We start from the raw sequence: 21,405 nt of genomic DNA, 5'->3' as shown, positions 1-21,405 counted from the left end.
GAGAGAAAAATTAAAAAAATTTCAAAAATCAAATAAATATAATTTCTTTGTAATGGTTTTTGTTTAGAAATTTTTTTGAGAACTTGGCTTGAAGAACTCATTAATTTTGGCAAATGTTGGACTTAAGAATTTTGACATATGATCAATCTATATTTTTTAACAGCTATATGAAAAAGTTGAAACTTATTTTTTGTTCAAGATGTATGTATAATAAATTACATATACACACTACAAGAAAATTATTTATTTGTGGCCAGTTATTTCTTGCGAAAATGATTATTTCTTGCCAAAATGAGTTTGTTTTCGTTGCAAATAGTCATTATCGTCACAAATACTCATTTTTCTTGTAGTGACATGCTTAATGTTTAAGTACATTACTAAGTTTTATAGCCGGTGATTATCATACTATGCTTAACTATTGTTTTTGTTGTTTTTGTTATATAATATGAATATGTAATTTTTTTATGTTCCTTTTGTTTCATATATATTTGTTACCTTGTTACGTTAGTTTGTTGTGTTTTGTACTATTATGTGTTTTAATCATTGTTGATTTTGACTACAAATAATTACACATTATGTCTTGCTGAACGTAGGAAGCAATGAACATGTTTGTAGCATTTTGAATGTTCTGTTGGATACGAATTTCACATTAAATAGTGCTCATTGGTTAATTTGGTTCTACTTGAGTGCCACTCTATCCAATTGTTAGAAGAATCGTGTTTTTACTAACATAATAAAGAGCGGTAAGATTATATTAAGAGGTCAACAACATTTGTTTGGAGATACAATCAGATAGTATTTTTATAAGTTAAGTTTTTTAAAAAAGTTCAAAGGTCAAGGAAAACAACCAGCCAAAAAAAATATTCGTAAAGAGACTTGCCAGAAGATAAAAAAAAGACCGAACTACGTCGGAAAAGAAGAGAAAGATATGCTCAACAAAAAGCATTTAAAAGCAATTCTCTTCAGTTGGAAGATTTAGTTTCATTTAGTGTTGATCAAATGACTGTGCCAAATGATGATGTACAATATATGAACATCAATGAGAACTTTACTCTCCTACAACAAAAAAGACGACGTGTTTTCCATGCTGATATTGACATCAGTTAGATGGCTTCCTCACAAGAGGCTCACAATTCTCCTAGTGTTGATGTTTCTATCGTGGATCTAGAAACACATGCATCATCAAGCAATGTAACAGATTCCAATTACTTGAACAATTCTATGAATTTGCTGACACGTAAATCAGCAAATACATGTATAGAAAGAACATACAACTCTGGTCAACTTGTAATTTAGCAGGTTTATTATTTCTCGTTTCTTTTTTACGATAGTTGTTCATAAAATCTTATGTTCTTCTCATTGAAAGTTGGAAACATTTTACTCAATAGGCTACTTGTATTGTTCGAGACCAATCAAGTTTTGAAACAAGCATATCACCTCCTTGTCGGGGTAAGGAACATGTATAGGGTAAGGAACATGTATAAAATTAGATAGTTCTTCTCATTTAGTTCTTGCCATTTGATATTCTTCCAATAATATGCTTAATCAGATCATTCAAACAATTTTAAGAATTTGCCTCTATTGTTTGGTGCGTGTTTGTTTTATGACGTAGGTAAGCGGCATTAACGATCCGCTCACCTTAGGCAAATATTGCTAATTGTACCAGTTGAGAAAGATTCTTTCCCATATATGCCATACTATAGATATTGTGGAGCAAATAGATTTTATCAGGAAATTAACGGCTTTTGTTCTGTTGATGGAACAATTTATTTGGTTACAAATGATTTTCATGACCAACTTTATCATCTGTTTACTTCCAATACAACTGAATCTATCAAATTTATGACTTATGTTGGAACGTATTATAACAAATTTGCTTTTACATCATTTGGAGTGAAATTCGATAGAGATCTGTACAGAAGAAATAAAGGAATTTGCACAATTTGAACTCAATGATAGATCTATCATTATATTAATGATTTACTTCCTTAAGATGGACTTCCTTCTTACTTACAATTGTATTTCTATAACATTGAACATGAATTAGAAAATTACATTTATGATTCGACAAGACTAGATTCATTAATTATTGCTCAACTTGTGGTTATTCTTCGTGTCAATCTATATTCTGGTTTTTTTCGATCTCGTGGGGACTTCCTGAACTTGGAAAATCAAAAGATCCATACTGGATTAGATCCTGGTTTAGATCTACATGTATTTAATGCTCTAACAGCATCACAAGTCGCGACATTTTGCTTTGAAAATGATGATTCAAATCAATTGATAGCGCGAGACATTTTTGTTTTGAATCATGTTGGTGGAAGTCATAGTTCAATATTATTTTGACTACTATGATCCACTTCATTATCCATTGTTGTTTCCTTTTGATCATATTGATTGGCACCAAGATATACAAAAGGTAAAGAATGGAACCGCATTAATACATAATAAGACAACATAGTCAATTGAACCTTAACAATTAATGTCAGTAGATGATTTACTTAGAAAAGAACAATAAGGTTAGAATAGTTTTCTCATACTGACATTTCATGTTCAAGTGTTAAATGTACAATTCTGTAATATTTTGTCATTCATTTTTTGTAGTGCTAAACAAAAAAAGAAAAGAGCCGATTGTTTCATGCCGTTAATATTATTATTACAAGTTCCAAATTAGAGAAAATGTTAGATCTATTTTGTTATTGTCTGGTTAATTTGCTGCAATAATTTGTGGTTAATATGTATGTTAAGATTGAAACATCGAGGTTGGATTATTTTCGTAATAAACAACAATAGATTTTATCAAGGATATATCAAGGTATCGTTGACAGCATTTCGCATGGGAAAACTAGCCCTTCTAAAATTGAAAAATGCATTATTTTGCCTTCATATTTTATTGGACATCCAAGAGATATATGAAAAGGATATATGGAGCAATGACTTTAGCTCAATGTTATGGAAAACTAAAAATTTTCTTAACAATGACATGTAACCCAAATTGGAAAGAAATTTCAAATGAATTGGAACCACAAGAAGAAATACAAAATCATCCTGATTAGGTTGCACAAGTTTGTCAAGCAAAATTAGAAGAATTAAAAGATTAGTTGTTCAAAAGGCAAATATTTGGCAAAGTTTCAACATATGTTTATGTAATTGAACATAAAAGAAAAAAAAGAGGACTTCTGCATGCATATTTCTTGATTATATTATCGGCAGATTGGAAACTCTATGCTTTTGAATTTTTTTATGAGATTGTATCAGTGGAAATACTTGATAAAAATAAGAATCTGCATCTATATAATGTTGTTGTCAAACATATGATGCATAGTCCATGTGGAATGTTGAACCCAACCAATGTATGAATGAAAAAAATGGTAACTGTAAAAACTATTATCCAAAAAGCTTTGCACCAAATACAACTATTGGAAATGATTACTTTCCACAATGAGAAATGATAGATCCACCAAAGATTTCTTCTAAATTTTGCACCGAATTCTTTTTTTATTTTTTATTTTACTTAATTGTTAAGAAAATATTTTTTAATGAGTTTGTGAATTTATTTTCTATTTTTAAAAATATTTAAATGGATTTAAAAAAGGTTTGAAATAAATAGAAATAAAAATTTTAGAAAATGTTTACACTGTTCGGTAGAAAAAAGGTGTAGAAGTCTCTATGTCCCACCACTCTTCCACAATATAAGCATTCTGATAATGGAACTGTTGTCAAGCTAAGAGGCCACAATTTGGATAATCGTTGGGTTATTTCATATAATCCATATTTAGTTACAACATTTGATTGTCATATTAATGTGAAGATTTATTCTACAATCAAAGTAGTCAAATATTTATATAAATACATCTACAAAGTTCACGATCGTGTTGCTTTTAATTTGATTTCTGAACAAGGCATTGAATAAATCGATGAAATTGAACAATTTCAATCAGCTCGATTGATTACTACACTTGAAACTATGTGGATGATATATGGCTTTTTTTGTTAATGAAATGTATCCAGCAGTTTATAATTTACATTTACATCTTAAATATCAACATCTAGTGGCATTTCGTGCACATGAAAATTTGAACAATGTTCTTAACTTTGATTTGTCTGCAAAATCAATGTTAACCAAATTCTTCACAAAAAATCGAGTAAATGAGGCTGCTCGAAGCTTGTTGTATAAAGAATTTTCTGAATTTTATGTTTGGAGCCAATAGTATAAAATGTGGACTCCTCGAAAAAGGAAAAGTGTTATTGGTCGAATTGTTGTAGCAAGTCTATTTGAAGGTTAAATATATTATTTATGGATATTGTTAAATCATATAAGAGGTCATTTGTCATTTGATGATCTCAAAACAGTTGACGGTGTTGTAGCTCTAACATTTCATGAAGCAACAGCTACCATGCATGGTTTGTTAGAAAGAGACAGTACCTTAGAGGATTGTTTGTATGAAGCATCTCTGTACCAAATGTCATTCAGTTTGAACTATTTGCAACAATCTTGATTTATTGTAATCAACAAATCCAAGAAAATTTTGGGAACATTTTGAGCAAGATATATCAACTGATTTTAAATCAATTGAAAATACCCCCCAACAAATATTAGAAGACAAGTCCTACAATCTATTTCTTCTACACTTGAATCAATGAGAAAAGATATCAACACATTTCATCTTCTAGATGGTAATATTTACTTTGATAAAGATCAATTTGGATCTAGGAAAATTGATGATAAATTAGCTGTCTTAATAGTAGAAGAAGATATTCTTGCATCGAATGCTCTTAATAATAAACAACGACATGTTTATGATTTAGTTTTAGAAAAGGTTTTTTCAAATGAAGCTACTGCATTCATTTCTATACAAAACACTTCTTGCTGCAGTGAGATCAAAACATTTTTTTTTAATTTATAGAAAAGCACTTCATTTCATAAAGGCATAACACCTTGAGATAGGTTACAATAGTATTGATCAATGACAATTACATTCTCAATTATAGGAGGAACACTATTCCACCAAATGAACATATCATCAATGGACTAGGCATGTCTTGCAAGTCGATGGGCAACCTCATTTGTGAAACTGCTGTTATGCTGAATACTACACTGAGGGAAAGTTTGCATCAAATCTTTGACATCTGCTACCACAGATCTTATAGCTGCATTAGACTTAGATGATCTGTTAACCTCTTCTATCAGGAACAAGCAATCACTTTCGATAATCAGCTTAGGGATGCCCATGCTCATGCACAATTAAAGTCCCTCAATAAGGTCACATCTTCTACTTGTTCTGGTTCTAGAAAAACAGTTTCAACTCTACTAACTGCCATAAGCACTTTGCCCACGTGATTCCTTAGAACAACACCCATACCAGCTTTGTTTAAATAAAAGAAGAGAGCCCCATCAATATTTAGCTTAAGAGAGTCTTCTGGAGGGGTGACCATCTGTACAACAGGTTTTTAGAATTAGGAAGCCCCAACTGATGCCTAACCACAGTATTATGCAATTTCTTTGTAAAAGCAAAGCCAATAACTTGCTAAGGTGGTAAAGCAATCTGTTCATGAACCATCTTGTTCCTTCTGAACCAAAAGGCCAAAACCATCAAGAAAAAATCAGCCAATTCCTGAGTAGAGCCTTTGAAGAGAATATCCATTGCAGTAGTGATAAAAGAGCTGATTTGGCCTCCATTTTGAATAACAGAAAACCTGCGCATTAGAAATTCATGGATGGAAGGGCATAATATCAACACATGGCTTAAATCCTCAATTGGATGTTGACAAAAATAACATTGCCCCTCAATGTCCAGTTTTCTCTTAAGCAGGTAAGCTATCTTTACATGCTCTCCAAGCAAAAACCTTAACCTTATGGGGAACTTTTAACTTTTAGAGAGCAGTCCATAACTTTTTCATTAAAGCCCCATTAGAGGACTCCCCATGTTCAAGTTCCAAACAAGTTTTAAGAATTTGTAAGCACTTTAGACAAAGAAAAATCCTGACTTTTCATGTTCCCACATCCACTAATCTATTGCTCCAGTATGATTAGGATGCAATCTGATAACAACATCCACAACATTTGGATTGAATAAAGCTTTGACTTTTGCAAGGTCCCACCATTTAGTACCGGGATCAATAAGAGATAAAACTTGATTGTCCAATTGGCAAAGTTGCTCCATACTCTGCTCATCTCCCAGTTCTTGTCTCAAGTTTTGAAATCCAGGTATCCAAGCATCATTTAAAATATGAATTAAGCTTCCATCTCCCACATTCCATCTTCCACCTTGCACTAGCAGGTTCTTTGCCTCCCAGATGCCTCTCCAAGCATAGGAGGGATTACCTCCAAGAGAAGCTATCAAAAGGTTCCCATCAGAAAAGTATCTAACAGCATACGCCTTGTGGAATAAGCTCTCCTTAGTCTACAATAACCTCCAAGCTTGTTTTGCCAACATGGCCATATTGAAAATCTCTAGCTCCTTGAACCCCATGCCTCCCACAAATTTTGAACTGCACATTTTCTTCCAACTCAGCCAATGAACCTTTCTCAATTCATTCTTTTGACCCCACCAATATCTGGCCATCATACTATTTCAGAGCAAAGCTTTGTTGGAATCTTGAAGTAACTCATGGCATAAGATGGAATTGCCAGAGCTACTGCTTTGAGGAGGATTTCCCTTCCCCCTTGAGAGAACATATTCCCTTTCCATCCTTGCAACTTGAGCCGAACTTTGTTCTTAATTCCTACAAATGCCCTTGATATTGACCTACCCATCACTGGGGGCAGGCCAAGTACTTGTCGTATTGTTGCAATTGAGTTGAGCTCCACAAAATCATAATAGCCTGCCTGTTATTCTGATCCACATTGGCTTTAAAGACCATTGTTGTTTTTTCTCTATTCAACTGTTGGCCTGAAGCAACTTCATACTGCTTTAATAAAGCTTGCAATGTTACATTTGTGTCCACATTTGCATTACAAAAGATCAAGCTATCATCTGCAAATAGCAAATGATTTAACTTAAAGGCTCCATGACAAATCTTTATGCCAGGAACAAACTTAGTTCTTTCATCCTCTCTTAAAAGACTAATCAACCCTTCAATACACAAGAGAAAGAGATAAGGAGAAATAGGGTCACCTTGTCTCAAACCTCGTGAAGGAACAATAAAACCAGTACGAGAGCCATTAATCAAAACTGAAAAAGAATGAGTCCTCACACACATCATCACAAGTTGAATTAAATTCCCATGGAAGCCCAACTTGCTCATAACAGATTCAAGAAAACTCCATTCTACTCTATCATAAGTTTTGCTCATATGAAGCTTAATAGACATAAATCCTTTCTTTCCTTTCTTCTTCCTCTTCAAAAAGTGTAAAACTTCATAGGCCACAAGGATCTGTGATGAGTCTTCTAGGTAGGAAAGAGTATTGTGTATCAAAGATGACCACAGGTAATACTTGCTTGATTCTATTAGCAATAACCTTAGAAATTAGCTTATACGTAATATTACATAAACTAATAGGTCTAAGGTCATTAATTGTTTGAGGACACTTTTTCTTAGGGACCAGGGTGATGAAGGTATGATTAAGGGCTTGAGGCATTTCACCATGGTGTAAGACAACAGAAGTGATGGAAGTACCAATGATAGGCCAAAATTTATGGAAGAAGAGAGGTGGCGTACCATCTGGCCCTAGTGCTTTGTTGGGGTGCATCTCTTTCAAAGCTTGGAGAACTTCAACAGCTGTGTGGGGTTTAATAAGGCTAGCATTCATCTTAGGTGAGACCTTCCTCTCCATTTTATCAAGAATAACTTCCTGGTCTCGAGATCCTGCAGAAGTAAACAAAGAAGAAAAGTGGTTAACAATCAACTTGTCACAATCCTCTCTTTCCTGCCAGAAACCACTTGCATCCCTTAGTTTTTATAACAAATTCTTCCTTTGTTTTTGTGATGCTTTAGCATGGAAATATTTTGTATTCTGATCCCCTTCAGCTAACTATAAAGCTCTTGATCTTTGTTTCCACATAATCTCCTCCCTATCCATCTATTTCTGGACCTCAATTCTAGCTTCACCAATCTCCCTGGTGTTTAAGGTTGTTGGGGCCGTACTTTATTCCATTGAGAGTTTGAGCTTTGCCTCTTTCGGCTTGACCTGGACCTTGCCAAATTGGGATTTGTTCCACCTTTGTAGTTTACTGCTACAACTCAAAATATAATCAATACCACCTTGCATGCCACTAGAGGAAGTTGCAGAAAGCCACTCCTGCTGGACTATTCTTGAACAATCCACTTCTCCAAGCCACATTGCCTCAAACCTGAAGGGTTTAGCACCTCCCCTTCTCGACTGGGCACCCTCTAACTCAATCCATAGAGGAAGATGATCCGAGTAAGAGATAGAGCCATGGGTGACTGAGGCTCTATTAAACAGGTTACACCAAGAGGTATTACCAAGGAACCTGTCTAGTCTCTCAAAAACCCGAGCCGCATCTTGTCTTCCATTGCACCAAGTATATTTTGGACCATAGAAACCAAGGTCCCTCAATTCACAGTCCAGAAGCATTTGTTGGAAGGGTGCGGCTACTATGCTGCCCCATGTTGACCGCTGGGCGAACCGCTCAGTGTAAATTTTTTTTTTTTTTCCTTTTCACATTTTTTTAATATATTTAAATAATTTTAAAAAATAAAAAAATATATCAATACACTTAAAATTACTTCCTTAATCACTAAGTAAAAAAACAAAAAAAATCTTTTGACCAGCGGTCAAATAGAGTGGGCAAAGTAGCTTTTTCCTTGTTGGAAATCAACCATTTGCTGTTGTGGAGACGATCTCCCCCCCCCCCCCCCCCCCCCCCATTTCTCATGTACTGTTAAAATCTCATTGAAGTCCCCAAACACTAGCAAAGCCTCCTTAGAATTCCTCCTCAAACTTCTTAACAGATTCCCAGTATCCATTCTTCTTATAGTGTTAGGTTGACCAGAAAGACCTGTCAAGTACTAGTTTCGTGAAATTTTCAGTTACAATAGCATCAATATGTGAGGCTGAGTAACTCAGAATGGACAATGGCACGTCTCGCTTCCATAACAATGCAAGGCCCCCATTTCTACCCACAACATCAACCGTTAAGCAACAATCAAACTTTAATCTAACTCTACAGAATTCCATTTTTGCAGCATTAAGTTTTGTCTCTTGCAAGAACAAAACATCGGGATCTTCTCTTCTAATTAGATCAGAAAGAGTGCGAATACCAAGAGGGTTCCCAAGCCCTCGTGTATTCCAACTTAGGACCTTCATTGAGCTCGGTGGGGATGAGCATCAGCCACCACTGCATCCTGTGGAATGGATTCCTCATTTCCATTATGAAATTTAGCATTACTTTTATGTCTCTTAGGAGTTCCAGCAACTTCCACATCAGAACCATGATGCCTGTTTGGCCTCCCATAAGCACTTATGGAAGGAGAATGGTGCACCTGAGACCTTAAAGTTCTCCTCCATTTACGAGTGACTCTAGAGGAAGAAAGTATCTCTACTTCTGCATTCAAAACCTCCTTCCCGCTCGAACTATTGACCATAGTAGCCTCCCCTATTGAATTGTCACAAATCCCCTTCTGTTAAGGAGAGTCAAAGTTAAAGCCCACATCATCTGGAACAGTTACAATTTTCAACTTATCTCGATGTTATCGGTTTCCATGCTACTCCCCATACCATCCGCATCAGTTACAAATCCCACCTTATCATTTGAGCACTTATTAGATAACCTTTGGCCTATATTTATCTCTTTATTGCGTATCTCTTGTAATGGAATATGGTGTTCATCACAATCTTGGCTATTATTCGAGATCTGCGCCCCAACATCCTCCTCTCCAACATTGTCCTTAGAAACTATTGCCTTCTGATCACCCAACAAGTCTACGGTGGACTGGCTTGTAACATGACCCATGGGAGAGCTACTTCCTCCTTGGTTAATCTGCCTACTGCGAACAGGTCCTCTATAATCACCAAGGTTCCCTGCACGTAACTAGGGACCATATGGAAAGTTAGAGACTGAGAAATTTTCCATCGATGGCCTTCGCTGATTACATTCCTTATGACTATGGTCGAGGGTGCCACATTTGTAGCAAAAATTTGGAGATGTTCATAAGAGAAACAAACCCAGAAGGGATTAGATAAGCCCACACAAACCTTCTTACCACGTAACAAAGGCTTAGTAACATCCAACTTAACTTTGATACGCAGATACTCCCCCCAAGCTAGTGCATCATTCTCCAAGTCAACCTCCACCACCCTACCAACTTCCTTCCCTACTGTGTTTCCCATCTTCTAGTTCCTAGCCAAATTGGGAAGATCATGAATTTGAACCCAGAAGAGTGCCTCATTGAAGTGCCTCATTGAAGGACACTTGATGTACCTGTTACATTCCATCAACCTCGCTTGTGAGAACCAAGTGTTTATCGAATGCCTAAGGTCCTTTGAAAACACGTTCTTTATCCCATGGATCATCAAACTCCGCAATAAATAGATTAGCACTGACATCCCGAATGGAAACTGAAATACCAGGGTGCCATAGACATTTCATAGTACTCTTGAAAGCCTTATTGTTAAACTGTTTATTAGTGAACAGTTTAAACAGCAGACACTCTTCACTTCTTCCTGGCGCACCATCAAGGGACTCTTCATCCACCGCGACAACATCCTTTTCCTACTCAGTCAGGGACAGTTGTTCGCACATCTTCTTGAGATTTACCTCCATAGCAAACACACACTAAGTAGTAGGAATAGCCTGAGACTCAGTCCTGTACAGAGCAGGTAGGGAACCTCTACTCATGGGTTCCCTCGAGAGGTGAGTGGTTATACATGAGATCAAAACATTTAATAGCAGTTGAAACTGTTTCATCTGGTGGTGATGCATCTATTTTGCTTGGAGGTTGAACAACACATTCACAATTTAAAATTCTATTGGATGTTGATAAAAAATAGCACATATAGTGTGAGTAAACAAACTACACTTGCTGGGTTATTACGTGTTACAAGATTAATCATATGAGATGAATCTCCAATGTCATAAAGGAATCTATAGAAGTATTGGATAAAATGCTTCGAAATATTAATGATTCAGAATTATCATTTGGTGGCAAAGTTTTTTTGTTTAGTGGATATTTTCATCAAATTCTACTTGTGGTTCGTCAAGGAATAAGATAAGAACATATTGATGCTAGTTCAATTTCTTCTTATTTATGGTCTACATTGATCAAGATTTGCTTAACTGAAAATATGCTAGCAAGATTAGATCCAAAATTTTCAAAATATGTCTTTGAATTAGGCAATAGAATGCCACCAATAACAATTGATGGAAGCATAAAAATTCCTGATGCCATGCATATTGCTTATGAAAATCATGCTGCTTCTTTGGATAATTTGATAGATGCCATTTTTCATGATATTCATGATTATTTAGAAAATCTTTCAGATTTGATGAATCGAGCTACATTAACACCAAAGAACTACTAATTCAGAGATTCCCTAGTGAGCTTAGACAATATTATAGCTTTAATGAAACAATAGATGCATCTGAACAAACTGTTATGGAAGGTTTTTTATATGCTTCGAAACCAAATGGACTTTCTTCTCATAAATTGTTACTCAAGAAATATTGTCCCATCATGTTGCTCAGAAACATTAATCATTCAGAAGGGTTATGCAATGGAACACGTCTAATTTGTCGCAATTTTGATCGTATATATCATTGATTCAGAAATTGCAGTTGAGCACCATAGTAAAAAACGGTTTTTATACCAAGAATCTTATTCTTACCAAATGCTGGTGAAAATAGTGACTTCCCACAAACGAACTCAATTCCCTATCAGATTATGTTTTTCAATGAGTATAAATAAGTCACAAGGGTAAACATTAGAGTTTGTTGGTCAGCCTATTTTTTCACATGGGCAATTATACATGGCTTTATCAAGAGCTAAAACTACTTCTTCCATAAAGATTTTAATACACCCAATATCAAGTGATGGATATGAAAAAAATTACACAAAAAATATGTGTACATAATTATTAAGATTAGCATTCTTCAAGTTAATATTATATAGGTAACTAGATTTAATTGTATAACTTGAATCTAGATATTGGATGAAAATTGCATGTTTAATTTAGTTTTCTTTTCTATATAATAATTTAATTATTGTTGTGTTCTTTGATTTATTGCACGTATTCAATACAAGTTAAAGTTTATATATTAATAAATTTGAATTATTTCTATATTAAAAGAGTCGAAGATGCAAACCATTTATATGTCAATCAAAGATATCACTCAAGTACAAGGAATTTGAAAATAAAGATGATTGTAACAAACAAATCACCCAAACGAATAGAACATCACTCACTAGTAAAATAGCAAAGTTTAATATTGATTGACCCAAAGGTATAACATTTATTTGTTTCATGCTTTTAAAAAGAAATTTTAACTCTATCTTTCCTATTATAAAATTTTTATCTAACTAATAGTCATATATTAGCATTTAAAAACACCTTTTTGTTCTTAGCAACATCTTTTTAAAAATATTATTTTTTTATAATCAAAACATAATTTAAAAAAAAAACGAAGTTATCATAGTAATTACATTATTTTGATATTCTATAGGGAAATCCAGTGCAAGCTACCATATTTGATAAAGATATTGATTTGCGGATTGGCACCTTACACATTTTCGAATCATATTATATCAGCAATGTATATGTGAGGCCATAAGATCCTAAGTATAGAATTGAGACATCTTTTACACAGGAGGGGCTTGATAAAGTGGTAGTAAATCCAAGTCAGGCAGAATGCTATAACGAATCATTTATTGAGATCTTGGCTGCAATTAGCTCAGATCATAAGCCGATTTTACTAAACTTGAGTAAGAAGCAATATAGGAACAGATTACAGAAGAAGAATTTCAAGTATGAAAACAGTTGGTCTCTTGGGGAGGAGTGTGGAAGGGTAATAGAGGTTCAATCAAAGAAGGAAACCAGTTCAATAGAACCATTGAAGAGGGTACATTAAAGGATGGAGTGGTGTAGGAAAGCTCTAGATAGTTGGAGCAATGAGACTTTTAAAAAAAGGGAGAGGATGATAAAAGAGAAAAAAGAGGTGTTGAGACAATTACAGTTAAGGGAAGGACTAGAAAATATTGAAGAAATTCAAGGGGTCAAAAGGGAGTTGGAACAGATGCTGGCTCAAGAGGATCTTAGATAGAGACAAAGAGCAAAAACTCATTGGTATCAATAGGGGGATAGAAACATAAAATACTTCCATGCTTGTGCAACAGAAAGAAGAAGGAAGAGTTTCATTAAGCAAATTAGGGACATTAACAACAATCTCATGGCAGAGTTTGAAGATATTAAGAAAGCATTTATAGAATACTTTGAAGGAATCGACTCCTCACAAACTCAATCAGCAAGTGAGGTTGAAGCTATGGTGAGATCTGTAAATACCAGAGATACTAAACAAATGAATGAAAAGTTGGGACAAAAGTTTGAAGTAGCAGAAGTAGAAAAAGCTCTTAGGCACATGTCTTCCCTAAAGTCTCTGATGGATTTGGTGCAGGGTTTCATCAACAACATCGGAGCCTAATAAAAGAGGAGGTTTGTAGTGCAATTCTTGATTTTTAAATAATGGAGTCATGTTGCTTGATTTAAACTTCACTTATATTGCCCTTATTTCGAAATCAAATAATCCAGATTCTGTCACTGAGTATAAACCTATAAGTTTTTGCAATATGCTTTACAAGTTAATTTCAAAGACTATATCTAATAGTTTCCAAGTCCTACTGCTTCTTTGGCATAGTAGGTGTAAGGCTAGGATGAAGGGACACTCTCAAAGTACTCAGAGTATATGGTTTGCCGTAAAGTATTGGGTTTGCTACCAATAATGAAGCTAAACTGAGGGTTGTTAGAGAATGTATTGTTCTCTGTGAAAAGTTTAACTTTGTGAACATTATTATCGAGAGTGATTCCAAGTTGGTCGTGGATTGGCTTCGAGGAGGTAGTGCACTATTTGGTATTTATGGGATTTTTGGGAGGAGTTGCTAAAAGATCTTGAAGGGCTAAATGTTTTCGTTTTACACCAATTTCATTAGGGTAATCAAGTTGCTGATTTTCTCTCTCGTCAAAGAGAGAATGGGCAAAACTTATGTTATGCGGATTCTCGGGAGCTACCATGTCTTTTGAAGGGTATTATTCGTCTAGCAAACTGGGTTTACCACAGTTTCATTTTTAGTCTATTTCTTTATCGTTGGATTTTGTTTTGTTTTATTTTTTTGTGTGAGCTAACTTTGTTTTGCTGGTTGTTTGTGTTTTTTTATCCTTTGCAGTGTTTTCCTTGGTTATTCTGGACTAGATTGTGTTGAGGTTTAATGGTTATTAGTTTTCTTGATGCTTGGGTTTAGGTCTTATTGAATTATTTACAATCGCTAGGTGTCGAGTTTTGTAACCACAGTTTTCCTCTGTTACAAGTGAGGGCAATAAATAAATATGGGGTACTGTCCTCTTCCAAAAGAAAAAAAAAAGAAAAAAGAAAAAAAAGAAGAAGACTGTCTAATAGGATAAAAAAGGTGTTACTTGATATAATATCATCCTCTCAAAGTGTATTCATACCAGGAAGAATTATTATGGATAACATAATGGTTGCATATGAGATATTACACACTATGAGAACAAGACAAAAAGGAGCACATGGTAGCATGGCATTGAAGCTGGACATGTCCAAGGCCTATGATCGGGTGGAGTGCAACTATTTGGAGGTTTTGATAAGGAAGATAGGGTTTGAGCAAAAGTGGATTGCACTGATTATGACTTGTGGTAAATCAATGGGCTTTTCTATACTTGTAAATGGACAACCTAGTGAAGTGATAACTCCTAAACGTGGGTTGAGGCTGACAGATCCTCTATCTCCATATCTTTTTATCCAATGTGCTGAAGGTTTAAGTTCACCTATAAACAGTGCAGAATAGAAAGGGAAGATTGGAGGAGTCAATATAGCAAGAGGGGGTCCAAGAATAAATCCTCTACTTTTTGCAAACGACTACACTATCTTCTGTAGAGCTAGCAAATCAGATTGGCACAATTTATTGTCAATATTGGATGTGTATGAGAAAGTTTCTTTGCAAAAACTGAACAGACACAAGACTTCAGTCTTTTTTGGCAGCAACACAAGAGAGAATGTTTGAAGTTAGATCACAGAAGAAGTTGGGGTAACGGCTTGTGGCAGCTATGAGAAATATTTGGGATTGCCATTGATTGTTGGTAAGTCCAAATACAATATTTTAGAGGGGTAAAAGACAAAATATGGAAGAAGATCAAGACATGGAAGAACAGATTCTTATCGAGGGTTGGGAAATAAGTTCTCATTAAAGTAGTGCTACAAGCAGTACCTACATATACAATGAGTGTGTTCAAGATTCCTAGAAAACTGAGTCAAGAGATATCATCCATGTTGGCAAAATTCCGGTGGGGTTGTAATCTGGAAACTAGAGGTGTGCATTGGAAAAGTTGGGGATTTATGGGAAGGTCAAAGGGTGATGGAGGGATGGGTTTCAGAGAGATAGAACATTTCAATTTAGCTTTACTAGCTAAACACGATTGGAGATTTTTGCAGGACCCTCTATCTCTGGTGGGAAGGGTATATAGAAGTAAATATTTTAGAGAAACCAATATACTTGATGCAAAATTAGGTGCTTCTCCATCATTGATATGGATGAGTGTTTGGTTGGCTACTGATCGACTGAAAGAAGGTTTAAGGTGGAGAGTAGGAAATGGAAAGAAGATTAATGTATGGGGGCAAAAATGGTTACCAAAACCTACAACATATTGTGTTCAATCTTCTGGTGTATCTCTGAGGAGGGAAGCAAAAGTATCTAATTTAATGATAGAAGAATTGAATATATGGAATGATGAGCCAATAAAGGAAAATTTTGATAAAGAAGAAGCAGAGATGATTTGTAAAATGCCCATAGGAAGCATAAATGCTAAAGATAAGTTGATATGGAATTTTAGTAAATATGGGAAATTCACAGTTAGAAATGGAGATATCACGTGGCTCAATCAAGAAAGAAAATGGTAGCAGGAGAATGTTCAAGAGAAGAAACAACAGAAAATCAGTGCAACAAAACATTTTCTTTGGAAAGCAGGTACTGATGCTTTGCCAACAAATTCTTTACTTTGTAGGAGAAAAATTGCAAAAAATTCTTAGTGTCCTTTTTGTCTAAGTTAAGAAAAAACTATCATGCATTCTTTATGGAAATGCACAATAGTAAATGATGTGTGGGCAGAATTGGGAAGCTCAATACAAAATGGCCTTCAGTGGGAAATGACTGTGTGGATCTATGGACAAATTAAGTCAAGCACTAGGAATTGAAAAATTAGAAGAAACAGTAGCTATCCTAAGAGGTACCTGGCACAGAAGAAATAAGGTAGTTTTTGAGAACAAGTTTAAAAGTCCTACACAGGTGATTAAAGCTGCAATTGTAAATCTGAAAGAATATCAGGAAGCACATAAATTGAAAGAAAGGAAGAGAAGCAGTGAAAAAATAATAGATGAAAAGCAAAAGTGGAAGAAACCAGATGAAGAGTATGCAAAGGCTAACTTTGATACAGCTGTTGATGTGCAAAATAAGAGAGTAAGCTTTAGTACTATAGTCAGAAACTGTGAGGGAGAAATAATGGTGTCGTACTGTGATCAAGTATCTATGGAGACACAAGGTATTGTGGCAAAGAGTATAGCACTGTGGAAAGTAATGGAGTTATGTGCAAAATTGTGCTTCAAGAAAGTAATATTTGAAGGGGATGCTTAGGTGTTGGTCAATGCAGTTAAGGATCCTAAAGGAAATTGGACATGGTATGGACGCATTATTGAAGATGTAAAGAGGGTGTTAAAAACTAGAGTAGGTTGGGAGATTAATTTTAATAAGAGAGAGGGTAATGGGGTAGCTTATTGTCTAGCAAAGTTGGCTCTATCAAGGGAGGGTAAACATGAATGGATAGAGGAGGGGTCAGATGAAGTGTTTGGATTAGTTTCATCAGAGAAGCTTTGTACTTGATTGATTTTCAAGTAATAAATCAGTATGTTTTACTCAAAAAAAAAAAAAAGAAAAGAAAGAAAAGGAAGAAGAATTGAGACACATCAATATCAATGGACTTTAAATTCTAGAACGCTCATTGAAGTGATACCAGATGATGAAGAAGCATTGGAACCACCAAGTATACCATCGTCCCCTTCAACAAATTGGATGCTTATAAAGACTCAATTGCAGAAATAGGTAATTTGTTCTTCAATGTTTTAATTATCAATAGATTAATTTTTTAAATCTTATTTATTAGATTTATTGGCAGTTGCAATCCATGTCAAACCATATAGAGAGATAAATTCAATGTATGGACCAACAACTATTCAAGAAATATATGTTATTGATCAAAGGTAAAAATATATTTTAAGTCATTTATTTTCTATAATTAACTTTCAATGTTAATTTAGTAAATATTCTATCAAGTGTTTTTATTTGAATTTTTCCAGATGTTTAACTATGTGGGGTCAATTTGTACATGTTGAATGTCAGAAAATTTTAGAAATAATTGGAGCTAAGCCAGTTCTACTTGGAACACGGCTAAAAGTTGGTTCTTATAATGGTATTTTTAGATTTTAATAAATAACAATCTTATATTGTATTGTTCATTATACATGTTTCCAATATAGAATTGTCTCTTTCATCACGACCAACAAGTGTATTTACAATCAATCATCTTGTTCCTAGTGCATCATCATTACAAAAATGGTAATCTATATTTACATAATTATTTCTCAATTCATTTATATTATATAGTTAAGTTGTAACTTATATATATTATTAATATATCTAAACAATTACAACCATATTAATGTTCATTGATCCTAATTTTTTTTTTTATCTCTTTCAATATTTAAATCTTCATAATTTTCCTTCTTAGTTTGCATTTTTTTTTTTTTTTTTTATAAATTTAAGGGTGGCACTTAACGATTCATTACTTGAGAGTATAATTGCAAAATGTCTGAAATAGCCATCCACATTTATATCAACTTTTCGTCTCCGAAAAATAATCAAGATTTGTGATGTTGCCGAATTGATGAAGACTTTGCAACCCATGATGGTAAAATCTTGTTCTTAGTAATAAATTGAACAAACTATATGCAATTTAATATAATTAAATCACAATACTTTATAGGATTAAGACTTATGTAACCACTTTGTCTAAATAGTTTTCTCTAATCGAATGTAGAAAGCAAGATTTTGGATAAAAAGCACGGATAATCGTGGTTGACTTACACCAAATATTTTTTTACATCTCAAGCATCAGCTTTAACAAAGGAACGGGCTATGAACACAATGAAACTTTCCTTTGTTACAATTGCAAACACACAAACATTTCGCAACCCTGGTATGCATTCTTCAAATTTTCAGTCTTAGTTATCTACATAACAAATTTAACATATAGTTTCTATCAATTCTAATACAAAAAGATATTTTCATCACTTATAGTTGTCGAGCATATGTTGAAGTTGATGATGGTACAGGATGACTACTTGCAATTTTGTTTGGTCAAATTGCAGAAGAAGCATTAGGGTGCTCAGCAATCGACTTTATGAATCATACTCGCGAGGTATTTGTCTTCTAAGATTCTTTTTTTTTAATATTTACTCCAATTTTAAGAATTTTTAGATTCTACACTATTTTATGATTTGAAATAAAAACTCAACAATGTTTTTACTTTCGCGATGTAACATAATATTAGATTTTTTTAATTCATCGAAATTCAATCCATAAACAATTCCTAAAATGTCATCAACAAAAACCTAATATAGAATTATTTTGTTTTTCTTGCAAGTATAAATCCTTATCTAAAATTAAATTTCAATGTTCACATCTTCTTTTCTTTGGAAACAATAATTATCTTAGCAAGAAATGTTATTTTTATCTACAACATGCATAATAATCTAACTACAAACATTCTATTACAATATTTGTATTAATTTAGAATACTTTGAATTTTCACCATATAGATTCTTTACTTTCCTATTGATCATACAAAACTGTCAAATTTCTATCATGAAGGAACATTTACCATATTTGGAGAATATTGCAACACAAACTTCACAAAAAGAATGGATGATTCAACTCGGTGCAGACCCTGATCAACTCAAGCAACAACAACACAAAAACTTCAATGTCCTCTCAATTGATCCCTTACAAGATGACACAGAATGATCAATTATTATTCATTAATAATTATTTTTTGTAAAAAAATCATATAATTTTTGTTAAAAAAGAATTTCACCCAATTAGGAAAACATGCTTTGCACGTTGCTCCCGACCTAGTATTCTATATATACATATTAATGCTAAAAAGTAGGACCTTTCAAAGCATATAATTTTGATTATATAAAACGTTGATGATTCCATTCCCTCAATTAGTTTTATTGGAAATTTTGGCATCGTTTTTGTTAAAGATGTGTCCCATTGATGACCAGAACACCCTACGTGCAACCTTGCCTGCAACCAACAAAATTGGTGGCCCAGTATGCTTGATGCACCTCTGATGCCTAAGTTAGTGATATGTAGAATAAGGTATCAGTCTAGTGTGGTTTTTCTGAGAGTCCCCTTAACATGTTACCTACTCCCTGTATACATAGACGTGGTGGATTATCAATAAATATCAACGATGATTACCCTGCTAGGCTTTATCTCTTCAGTTATACCCTATCACCATATTCCTTTGATTGATGTCTATCCTAAGAATGTTGGACTTATCTCAACCCTCCCAGGTTAACTACCCATTCTGCCTCATTCGACGGGTACAAGATGGAGCCGTATGGCCTCTAGGGCACACCGGCCTCACCCTTATCATCGTTGGGCCAAGCCTCCTCATTGGGCCCATTCCTAATTAGGGACTACTTAAGTCCCTCCAGTTACCTTGCTAATTCCCTATGTGTGGGTGTGGAAGGAATTATTGAGGATGCTACCCCACTTGTCTATTCGCCTCCCTCAACCATTAATTATAACAAGCGTGGCACTTAACAAGTGGGTAGTCGACTGAATCCCCTTTCAAACGGAAGTCTAATGGATACCCTGCTTGGCAGTTCACCTCCCTAACCTCGAAAATTTCAAACTTCAATCGTCCTTTCCAAACGCTTGTCCTCGAGCTCTTCCTTTCTGTTACGTCACCAAATCATGCAATGATTACGTTGTCAGTCCCTCTCGATTTCCCTTACTCGATTGTGTAACCTTCACTCCCCTACTCTTTCATAACCACCATTTCACTATCTTTCCTTTCCCTTTTCATCCAAGAGATCAGGGTGCTCCTTCAGTGCCTTGTTGTTTTCAAGGGGGTCGAAGTGGCGAGTACTATAGGTTGGCAACCCAACTTCCACCGGGGGCACTGCCTAGCTGCCAAACACCAAAGTGAACTGCATCTCTCCCGTTGGGGTTTTTACTATAGTCCTGTAGGCCCATAGTACCATTGGGAGCTTTTCTGCCTATTCTCTTTTCTTGTTAGTGAGCTTTTTCTTCAAAATTCCTAGTAGGGCCTTATTCTTGGCCTTCGCTTATCCATTAGCTTGAGGATGCTCGGGGGATGAGTACCTGACCTGAATTCTCAGTTCCGCACACGCCTGATGATGCTCTGAGTCGAACTACTTTCCGTTATCTGAGATGATGCTCTGGGGGATCCCAAAGCGGCAAATAACGTTCTTCTAGAGGAACTTGGTGACACTTCTTGCAGTGATGGTCGTCTGGGGTCCAGACTCCTCCCATTTCGTGAAATAGTCCATGGTGACGACCATGAACCTTACCCCTCCTTTCCCTTGCAAGAAGGGCCCTACTAAGTCGACTCCCGATTGGGCAAATGGTCATGGGGCGATGATGGAGGTTAGCTCCTCTGGAGAGCAATGTGGCACAAGGGCAAACATTTGGCATTTAATGCACTTTTTCACTAACTCTCTAGCGTCCTTGAGGGCATTGGGCTAGAAGTACCTTGCCCTTACAACTTTCCTAGCCAAGGCTTTTCCTCCGGAGTGATTCTTGTACACTCCTTCGTGTACGACCTCCAAGACGTATCGTGCTTCCTAGGGCAATACGCACCTTAGTAATGGGGTGGTGAAGCCCTGTTTGTACAGGACCCCATCCACTTTAGCGAATCGTGCCACCCTTCGCCTAACTTTCTTAGCCTCTTCCTTGTCAACTAGGAGCTTGCCTGTGTTTAGGCATTTCTCTATCTCTCCAGTCCAATCAATCTCCTTGAGGTCCATTTCCTTCACATCTTCCCCTATTGCAGGGACCTCAAACACCTTTTTCTCCACTTCCCATGGTAGGACAGACTCGTCCATTCTCTATGCTACCCTTGCTAGCTTGTCG

General features: G+C 35.2%; 2 protein-coding genes across 2 annotated transcripts; one reads left to right on the top strand and one right to left on the bottom strand.

The window, feature by feature from the left end:
* Positions 1-6,008: 6,008 nt before the first annotated feature.
* LOC121262056 lies at positions 6,009-6,757 on the bottom strand. Its single transcript, XM_041164491.1, has 2 exons — positions 6,572-6,757; positions 6,009-6,404 (listed from the first exon to the last, which is right to left on the bottom strand). The coding sequence occupies exons 1-2, from the start codon at positions 6,755-6,757 to the stop codon at positions 6,009-6,011; spliced, it is 582 nt and encodes a 193-aa protein (XP_041020425.1).
* An 8,650-nt stretch (positions 6,758-15,407) lies between these two features.
* On the top strand, positions 15,408-16,085 carry LOC121262055 (uncharacterized mitochondrial protein AtMg00310-like). The gene has a single exon (XM_041164490.1). The coding sequence runs from the start codon at positions 15,408-15,410 to the stop codon at positions 16,083-16,085; it is 678 nt and encodes a 225-aa protein (XP_041020424.1).
* Positions 16,086-21,405: the final 5,320 nt, after the last annotated feature.

The sequence above is a fragment of the Juglans microcarpa x Juglans regia genome, chromosome 4S (assembly GCF_004785595.1).
Source record: "Juglans microcarpa x Juglans regia isolate MS1-56 chromosome 4S, Jm3101_v1.0, whole genome shotgun sequence".
NCBI lineage: Eukaryota > Viridiplantae > Streptophyta > Magnoliopsida > Fagales > Juglandaceae > Juglans > Juglans microcarpa x Juglans regia.
The sequence above is the reverse complement of the archived record's forward strand: the minus strand, read 5'-3'. Positions and strand labels throughout refer to the sequence as shown.